Source organism: Gossypium raimondii, chromosome 6, assembly GCF_025698545.1.
Source record: "Gossypium raimondii isolate GPD5lz chromosome 6, ASM2569854v1, whole genome shotgun sequence".
NCBI lineage: Eukaryota > Viridiplantae > Streptophyta > Magnoliopsida > Malvales > Malvaceae > Gossypium > Gossypium raimondii.
The window spans coordinates 52286293-52296632 of record NC_068570.1 but is presented as its reverse complement, the minus strand read 5'-3'; the positions used below and the strand labels follow the sequence as shown (position 1 = coordinate 52296632).

At 33.0% G+C, this 10340-nt stretch overlaps 1 protein-coding gene across 2 annotated transcripts; it reads right to left on the bottom strand.

Moving 5' to 3' along the window:
* Positions 1-983: 983 nt before the first annotated feature.
* Positions 984-5513, bottom strand: LOC105773854 (putative MO25-like protein At5g47540). Of its 2 annotated transcripts, none has more exons than XM_012596011.2 (11): positions 4933-5513; positions 4676-4837; positions 4424-4542; positions 3961-4035; positions 3556-3649; positions 3157-3216; positions 2757-2825; positions 2254-2352; positions 1530-1574; positions 1324-1426; positions 984-1232 (listed from the first exon to the last, which is right to left on the bottom strand). In XM_012596011.2, exons 1-11 carry the CDS (start codon positions 4972-4974, stop codon positions 1156-1158), a joined length of 945 nt encoding a protein of 314 aa, XP_012451465.1. In that variant the 5' UTR covers positions 4975-5513; the 3' UTR covers positions 984-1155. The 2 variants fall into 2 exon arrangements, with proteins under 2 accessions (XP_012451465.1, XP_012451464.1); XM_012596010.2 differs by having other exon boundaries at positions 5086-5510.
* Positions 5514-10340: the final 4827 nt, after the last annotated feature.

Here is a 10340-nt window from a genome sequence, read left to right as displayed (position 1 = left end):
AAGTTCCCGATCACCCATTCCAAAAATGAGATAATTTGAATAAAACTTAAAAAGACTCGTTCTCAATAGGTCGGATTTTTAAAAAGTTTTTTTTTTACTCAAATCTGATCCGGTTCGAATGTATTATATTATAAAAAAATCATATTAATTATATATATTAAATAATATATATTTTATTTATATTAAATCATTAACCCAAAAACAATTATATTCATTATCCAAAACTTCAAAAAAAAAAAGCAATCAAATAAACTTACCCAACTAAATAACTCAACCCAAAATATAAAATTTTAAAATTATATTCAATACAATAAAATATTTATCATATTTATTTGTGTTTTCTAATACAATAAAACATTTATTATATCTATGGCAGTTTTTTAATATAAATACTTTCTAATGTATTTTTAATGTGTTAAAAACTATTTTAACAATTTTAGTGCATTTAGTGTATTATATTTAAAAATATATTTTAAATAAAACTAATCTAAAAATAAAAATATCGAGCCAGGTCCGAATTTACATTTACTAAATGGAGCTAAGTTTAGAAAAAAAAAAAGTAAACTCACTTTTCAGACCGGACCAAGCTTAAGCTTAAAAAATTGATCTAAATATTTTAGATTTGATTAAACCAGCCCATGATCTACTCTAATAACAATGGAACGAGAAAATGAAAAAGAGAGCCTACCATAAAACTTAAATCGAACCTTCATAAAAGAAAAAATAAAAACAAAAACCACCGCGGGCCACATTACTATAACGCAGGTGCAGAGTAAAGCTTACTATAACAAATAAAAGGAAAAAAATGTAGATTTGAATCAATTATCTGAATAAATTAACCTCAGAGACTTATTCTATTTTCACCTTCATAACATTGTATTATCTTCAGAACCTTTCCCATAATCCCAGACCTATACCTCCACAGACGTTTATATTGGCATTCATCCCAAACATTGCAAACTACATATGACCAAAAACCAAAATTCTAAGAAAGAGGATCACAATTGATTTTTTTTTCCTTTTACATATTACACGTCCTTCTGAAAGGACCACGAGATCACTATATGGTGCAGTCAACTTGTGTTAGTTATTTTTTTTAAAAAAAAAAGAAGAAAAAAACAAAAACAAAAAGAGATTACAGTACACTAGAGTTCACTATGGGCGGTCTCTAAGCTCAAGGGCAGCGATTTCTCTCACAACCTGAGCCTTGTCCGCCTCAAACTGTTCATCCTCTGTAAGACATCAAACAGGGAACAACAAATAAAGTGCCAAGCCTACACATTTACAAGGAAAAACAATGCTACCATTTGTATCTTTTTGTACCTTTATTAGTCTTGAAATCCGCAAACAATCGTAGAAGCTTGCTTTTATTGGCAACGAGTATGCTAACAATGTCTGGAGGCTTATTCTGCTTTGCAGCAAACAACTGTAGAGAGATTCACAAAAGACGTAAGAAAAAGATATAGTGAGCAATTTAACGTATCAAATTATCATGTGTTCCCCAGAGGAGGAAAATTTTAACACGACACCTTGAAAACATGAAAAGCTTCTATTTGAATGCTCTTGCTTGATTCCTGCAATTAAAGGGATTCATTAGTTGCTTCTTGAAGTGAACTATGTATGGTTAAACTAAATTTCGAAAATAATTGTTGGTCTTTAACCATGTTGCTCGGACTCGTTAACCAAAAGCTAGTACTTAGCCGTAGGCTAAGTACAACAAGAAGGTCCAAGTGATTGGCTATAGAATAGCAAATCCTTCTTTTTTCTTCAAGTAACTTTGTCTAATACTCATGCCCAACGCATGGTTATGGAGATAAGACCTCTAAAGATCCTCCAAATATATAGAAAAAGGTTTCTAACCATAACATGTCAGATGCATACCCACATGAACATACTCCCGAGTCCGAGTAACAAAGGTCTTTAATACTTGAGCATTGAAAATCTTGGTAATTGCAGCTACCGGGATGATCATATTCATAGCTACAGGCTAGTATTATACTTAAACATTAACTACACGAAGAACAAAATTTTGCTAGTCTATGCCAGACATTTTTTATATTAGTCATTAGCAACTCGTTTGAGGGTTATTTCATTTTTAAAGCTTCATGTAAGATGCGCAATAGACCAAGTCTGGTAGAGTTTATTACCCAGATAAAATAACAAAAAGCAATCGAAACTCTCAAAATTTTATCATTCCAAAATGATGTGGGATAAACAAAACATGAAAGCAAGAAACAGAAGGAAGTGTGGTACCCTTAGAAGATTCATAAGAATCCTTAAGTTATCCTTTGAGCTCACATATCTGGTCATGACAGCTGCATTTGAGCGGTCTAACAAAATTTCTCCCAACAACTATAACATTAAGAAGAGAAAACATTAAGAATAATAGAAAAGGCCTCCCTAGCAACTAAAACTGGAACTGCAATTTGCACCGACACATAACTCAAAAAATAACAGGGCCTTCATACTGCTAAGATTTTGGCATTTAAAAGAGGAAATTCAATTGGATTGAGTTGTCAAATCTTAACCAACACTTTTGGATACCCATAACTAACTATAGATGTTTCGGATCCCCAAATGGTAAGACAATCTTTACACTCCTTACACTTCTCAAACATCCTATTTCTAGTTTGAAATCAGCAAATGAACCCTTAAAAAAACTTATATGAATTCAAGCATATGTTTAAAAGCACATGTTTTTGTTTCGATTGAAAAAGAATCACTAAAATAGTCACTGTTTTTAGCAAGTGTCATACCTTGATAGCTTGTCGTCTCGTAATGTAGTTGCTTGATTCCATCAACTTTGAGTTATATTCCTCAAAAAACTGAAACAACAAATACGATTTGTTTCATTGAGCTCTAACTAATGAAAACTTTCAACATTAACATTTATATATGAAGAACTCAATGGGATCTTAATGTAGCTACTTCTAGCACCATTACAATCAACAACCATTTGAATAAAATATCTTGTCAAAAATGAAAGAGCACATAAAGCAATTCCAATTGAAGCAATTTTCAAGCTGATAATAATGGAGAGTGAAAAAAGTACTAAAAATAATAGTGAACTGAAAAGATTTTCCTAGTACCCTGCTTGTATTTAGCATCAAAACACCACAATTTAAAAGATGAAAGTAATGGAGGAGCAACACTTACCCAGTCATAGTTCTTGGAAAGAAATTCAGCTACAGTGGACTTATGCCTTGTCAAGAGCTCCTATAAGAAAACAAGATATTACAGAACATCAGAAGTCAGATGCACAATTCAAAACCCTTAAAAAAAGAATGGAGGTAGATGAGGAAGTTCATTAGAAGATGACTCAACATCAAACAACAACCTTGTTTGAAAAACTGAAATTGAAAAGCATCTTCATTTCATCAATCAACATAAAATTGAAAAGCAAACCTTACCTACTTTAAAAAATACAACAAACAACAGGTTGTTCTGAGACTAGATTCCAATGACAAATGCAGAATCAAAAGTGCAATAGTAAGAAGCAGACAGAAAATGGGAGGAAACAAGATCATTATAGTACTTAGATCAGCAGTACACAACCTTAAAAGTTGCAGCAGCATCAGCAGCAATGTCAAACTTTGGAAGTTGTATATAGTCAAAAAACTTCTTCATGTGCTGTGACTCCAAAACATACCTGTCAATCAAACAAAACAGGACACATAGAGCTAATAATATATCCAAAAATCTTCAATTAATTTGAAACCTTTCTATGCAAACTTTAGGAGTTAAGGCTCTCTTTCAAATGTAAAAAGAATACATATTATAAAAAGGAAACATTTCAAAGGTAAATATTGGAGAAGATTGCTGCTTGAACGCAACCATGATGGAAACACTGCTGATTAGAAAGAGGAATTAGAAAAAGAATCGGGGTATTCATTTATATTTACTTAAAAGAAGAGATGCCAAGTCATGAAGGCATAAGTTGAATAGGTTGAATTTTCTCACCTTGCAACAGTCTGATGCCGTATGCATTCTCTCAACATTGCACCATAATGTAAAGCCATGTCTGTGTTTTCATAACTGAGTAAACAGCATTTAAAAATCAGAAGACTGTGATCAAATGATGGATACAAAATAAACCTCAATTTGACAGCATAACCAAAATATTGCATAAACCAGATATCATCTTAGGATTATAGCTCCAATATAAACATGGCAAATGTTTGGCACAGAAGTGAGTCCATCAATAAGAAGAACCAAGTAATGGAAGTGCCGCCATAATCGCTTTTGCTTAATCAAAAGAACCAAACAAAATGCTGAAAACTATCAGTAACTTATCATCTTAGCTCTAGCATTAAGTTGTCAAGACTTGATAACACAAAGACAAAGATCCAACGAACCATTGAAGTTACATTGAAAACCAACCTATAAAAAAGAAAGTAATAAACCTTTTAAGATTTCCACTTACCCTGCTATTAAAATATCTAAAAGATCTAAGTTCGCTTCCAAGTAATCAGAAGCAATCAACCGCGAATTCACTTGTTGCCTTTGCAAATTGGCAACAACTTGAGTGGCATCTTTCCTTGCCTGCAAAGGAAGCCACTTGTCAAATAATCATAGAAGCAACATCAGGGACAACAACAACTCTTGCCAAGGAAATTCCTCGTGTAAACATTGTTGAGTAAGTTAAGTCATCTTAACTTTATAGTCAATCAGTTACCTCTAAGTTCAATTTAGGAAGGCAAGTGATCAAGAGCCGCAGCGTGTTCTCTCTGAAGAACTCTTGAGTCAGTTGTGCACAAGCTTCTGAGACTGGCTCAGATTCACTATTTCCATAAAGAATAGATTTCAACTCCCTTAAATTCTTAAACAATTCTGCCATCTGCGTCAAGATTAAGTTAAAATATAAGGATTAGACACCGAACCTATGTTAATTTCGGCAAATCCAATAACTGCTCAGGCACAACAATATCATACATATTTGATTCCAATAGTAACTATATCACATGCTGCCGTCATCAAAATCCAAAGGGGGCGATCCAGATCAACAAAGAAAAGAAATCGAATAGCAATAAAACCAAGTCGAAACAATTAAGATGCTATGTGTAAAAGGTGTTTTCAATAACGAACTTTCTCTTCCCGCTTGGATTCACGACTTTCGGAGGAGCGGGCGGCGAAGCTGAGGAGATCACGCGTTTGGCGCACGATATCGACGGGAGTTCGCGGCTTGGATTTGAAAAGCCCCTTCATCTTGGTAGACGATGACTTATCGTAGAGAGTTGATGATGTAGAAGTACTATCAGGTTGTGCTGCGGGATGCCTGAGCCTCTGTGCGACGGCTCTGCTCGTCGCACCGCCCGGCTTGCTTATACAAATTCCTATTCTTTCACCAAAAAAGAAAATCGCTTCCAAGTTTTTCAGTCACTTTTTCAGTTAATGTTTTGGAATGTTTAAACAATGGTGAGTTTTGGTTGATTTGGCTTCTTTTCCGATATTTTCTGCGATTTGATTATTTCGACCACTTACTATTTATCCAACGGCTCTGCTCTGCTTTGGGATTTCCCTTTTTTAACATGAATTACTCAACTGTTGATCGTTGGTTACTGTTCTTTACTTTAAGAGCATGTTTGGTTGGAGGAGTATGAATATATTATAGCCCAATTCAATCGGCTCACCACCGCACTATTGTTTGGTTTATAGCAATTGTCAGCCCATGTTGAATATGGGCTTACTCGGGGAAGAGAAAGCATAGTATTCCCTGCCCACCCCACTGAATGGGTGATTTAGGACGTGTGGAATAAGAAATTAGCCTCAAAAGTTTCAATTTTACCTTTTATCATTTTGAAACCTTCTTCACTTAACTAGACAACTCCTCTTATCCAGCCTCCATTGCTTGCTTCACCTCCGGCCCCTTAGCCTTCATTGCTTGCTTCGCCTTCGGCCACTAGCCTTCCTCACTCAACCCGTTTTTCTTCCTCACAAGAAGAGAGTCACATTTGTTTTTCTCCGTTCTGAAACCTTCCTCACTCAACCCGACAGTCCTTCTCACTTAGCCTTCATTGCTTGCTTCGCCTTCGGCCACTAGCCCCAAATTCTTCTCGAGCATGCCATAGAGAAAGGCAAGAAGAGAGCTGCTTCTGTTTTTCTCTCTCTAAGTAAAAATTTACAAAGGCTTCTCCTTTCTTTCTTTGTTTTCTGTAACAGACCCAGAAGTTTTAACCTAGTTTCAGGTATTTTTTCTTCATATAAACTATGATCATTTTCCTTGTATGTTAATAACTTAATATCATTCATTTACTGAGTTTTTAGCTCTTTTGGTTTTATATTGCACCATTTAAAAAAAAGACCTTTATGTTTTTTATTAGTGGGTGATTTCTTTTTTTTTCTTTACTTCATCATTAAGTATATAGGCTTTGTTGGTTTGTTCTAACAGGAAATTGGAAGCTGTTTTATTTTGGGTTTAAATTGTGAAAAGCATTAATTAATCAAAGGAAAAGAAGCGTTTTTAAGGGGGATTTGGGGTTGCATGTGTTCTTCTATTGTTCTTATTGATTTGTTGTGTAAAAGAAAGCACTTGGTGTTAATTGAAGTTATTTGCAATGCATTTGATTGGTTTTATTTTGCGAGTGACTGATTTTGTTGTCATTTAAAGTATGCTAAAGTGAATGGTGAATTGCTTACTAAAAGAGGTGAACGGTTTTATCTGTTAAGGATGCAAGTCTATCATCTGTGCTTTTAGGTTCCTCCTTTAAGTTATTCAGCAATTTTTTTTTTTGACATATTCATTGCACACACTTTGTTCCATGTTTGATTCTTATTCCTTTTTAACTTTCATTGTTGAGAAAAAATTTAAGATAGACTTCTTTTCATGTGTTTTCAGTGGTACCTACAAACATAGTTGAAGAAGTAATTAGTGGATTTCTTGGAATAAACCCTGACACCATGAGTTTCTAGTTAAATGTAACCTTTTTTCCGTAACAAAGCTAAGAAGAGCAAGACAATGAAGACAAGTTAAAAATCGTTGAAACCAAATAGAAACTCATTCGTGAAGTTGTATCTGGACCAATGATCTAGACCAACTGTCAGCTGATGAATCCCTAAACTATGAAACCAAATAACATAAATTCCTTTAAATTCGAAGTGCTAGTCATCTCCTATTACACATCATGAAATATTCCTATTTAGCTTTTTCTTCTTTGTTGGGTTATGTTATTTATGTGTTTCTTATTCGTTATGTTATGGGCATGTTGTTTTACTTCTTCAAACGTATTGCTTTACTTTTTCTTCTTCTTTTTTTATTATTGAAATTGTATTTATATTTTCACCTCTCAGTCCCAACCTCCCTTGCTTGCTTCGCCTCCGGCCACTAGCACTACTCCCTTAGTCCCTTGGCTTGCTTGCTCCACCCATAACTAAGCCTCTTGTATTCACTGAGTCACTGTAAGTTTTTTTGCAATTAAATTATTTGATTTTTTTTTACTGTTACTAAGATTAGTATTGAAGAACTATGAGCCTTTTAACTTAATACTCTCTAATATGATACTGGCAAGATTGTTAACTCTACCATAAAAAATTACATTACCAGAAGATAAAACCAGCAGCACTTCAAGTTACCAAAATAATTACCTATTGTCATTTCAATCATTCTTCCATGGTTCTAAGATTATAAGCTCCCTTGGAAGAAATAAGAAAGCCTACTTTGATATTCCCATCTAATAAAACTTTCTTCAATACACTCCACTTCAATTATTGGATAGAATATAATTCTGGTAATGTCTTATTTGTATTTAACTCTTTAACCTACTCTCAATCTCATATATATATCGACTTTGAAGGCTTTCTAAGCATTGCCCTTTCTCATTATAGTTATTCTTTTTAGCTTTGCATTGTGTGCTTTGAAGATATATGCATCACATTTTGTTTTGAGATTGATTTATACTATGATTTGAAGATATATGTTCTTCTTGGTTGAGAAGGTTCTGATGTTAATGGATGAGTTCTTCGAGATGTCATTATTAGGAGACATGGACTAAAAGTTCCTCATGGTAAAGTATAGACATGGAGGAAGTTTAATTATTTTTTTAGATCATCCTAATATTGAAAACAAGAAATTGATAAATAGTGTTTTCTTAATATAGGTTGTTATTAACTAGTTGATATTGATTATACAAATTGTGAGGGATTTCTTGCACCTTTTAGGGGACAAAGATATTATTTAAATGAATGGTGTCAAGTTCACCAACCAAGTACTCCAAAAGAATTTTTCAATATGAAACATGCATCAACGCGCAATGTTATTGAAAGATATTTTGGTTTATTAAAACTTAGATGGGGTATACTTAAGAGTCCATTATTTTTTCCTGTGATGGTGCACAATCGAATCATTATTGCTTGTTGCTTGCTTCATAATTTTATTTGAACTGAAATGAGTCTTGATCTTATTGAAGCGGCGCTAAGAGAAGGTTTAAATAGTAATGTTGATAACATGTTAAATTTGCATGATCTGTTGTGTTTAAATTGACTAATTCTTAAATTGATTCCTACTAAATTAGTGATTTTATGTTTTAAGTCAGGAATGCAATTGGAATGCTATGAGTCAAAAACGAGCAGAAAAGGACTAATTTGAAGCATAGTTAATAAAGTGGTGCCGAATCAGGAACTTGAAAATAGTTAAGGACTCATTAGATTTCTTTTGACTTTGTAAAAACTAAAATTAGAAGAAAATTTGATTTTATTTTTATTTAATTTTAATTTTGTGTAGTGGATAGTTAGGCCAAATTTAGTAAATCATATGTATATAAAGAGTGCCTTTGTGGTAGATTGAAAATACACTTGATTTTACTTGGAATTAAATTCCCTTCCAAATTCCATGCGTCAGTAGCTTACTGCTACATCATTTCCATTTCCTTGTTTTTGCAAAATTTGTTTAATTGTTTTCCAAGTCCCTTATCTTCTCAACTTTCACTATTTTCATTTAAATCCACTTCATAGCCAACCAGAGCATGATGAAATCTATGTTTCACTAAATACTAACTTAGCTTAAGGCCGATATTCTTTTCGGTCAAGAATTGTGAGATATGTATTCGTACTAAAAATTCTAACAATCGATATTTCATTATTTTTCCTAAGTATCGGGATTGACAAATTTATCCTTTAAAGTTACCTCGATTTTAAATAAAAAAACGCGTTGGGTTGGAGTTTAAATGAGAATAAATCAAGGGAGAAGTGATCGAGTTTAAACAACCCGTACAGTTGAGGCCGTTAATCCGAGTTGGGTTATTCAGAACGTAAGGTTGTAAGAATCTTGAATCGGGAACGTGTGTATCTCGGTTAGATAATTGATAATAGTTTGTTTGCAGGTCATACCGGGACCAGCTACGAGAGGAAGAATTAGTGGTTAGAACGTTCTTAACTGCTACAACTAGCTTATTGTTTGAAGAAGAAAATTAATTTTCGAGGATTGATTCAAAATTCAAAATCCGTTGAGTCTATGGCTAAGGTTTATTACCTCTGTTTACTAAATTCAAATTTATTTCCCAATTTAATTTTATTTCCAATTTATTTAATTATTTATTTATGTTGTTTCAATTATTTAATTTCTAAACATTTTAAAACTCTCTTAATTTATTTGTTTATTTTTCAGTAGGTCCGTTTGGAGTCGTGGGCACAATTATTACCACGGTTATCGACACGATAAAAATTTTGATCACAAGTTAAAACGCGAAAATTGATTATAATACTAATCCCTGTGTACTCGACCCTACCACCACTCTTTACTACTATTTAGAGTTATTTTAATTGTAGAAATTATTTTTGGTGGTTTCAACTCCCATTAAATGTGATAGAGGATGATGAATCTAATATAATCAATATTCATCCAATTAATGTATGGGAAAATTGGAGGGTGGAACTAGCAAATCAATTGTTCAATGAATGACAAGCATCTATAAATTAATGGGGGCAAAAGTGATTTTTGAAAGTCTTGATGTTATTTTATTTATCTTTGATGTTGTGTTTATGGTATTTTTGTATTAATTGAAATTTTCTTTAAAAATATGTCAAGATTTTGCACAATCAATTGCAACTTCTTCCAAAAAAAATCTAGAGGAACCAAAAGGAAATTTGTTTCAGAAGATGTGTTGATTTCAAGTATGGTAGATTTGCACAATGTTGAAACTTTTAAAGCAGATGCGGGATCCAATGTTGGTTATTTACTTGAATTGGAAAGAATAATGGAAAAAGTTTTATCTTATGCAATGCTAAAGGCTAAACCTACTCTTAAATCAAGGATTAGGACATTGAAAATGTAACAGGCTATTTTTTTAGTGGTGACAGAATAATGATTTCGGAACCACAATTTTTTTTTGTTAACTCGAAAATATTAT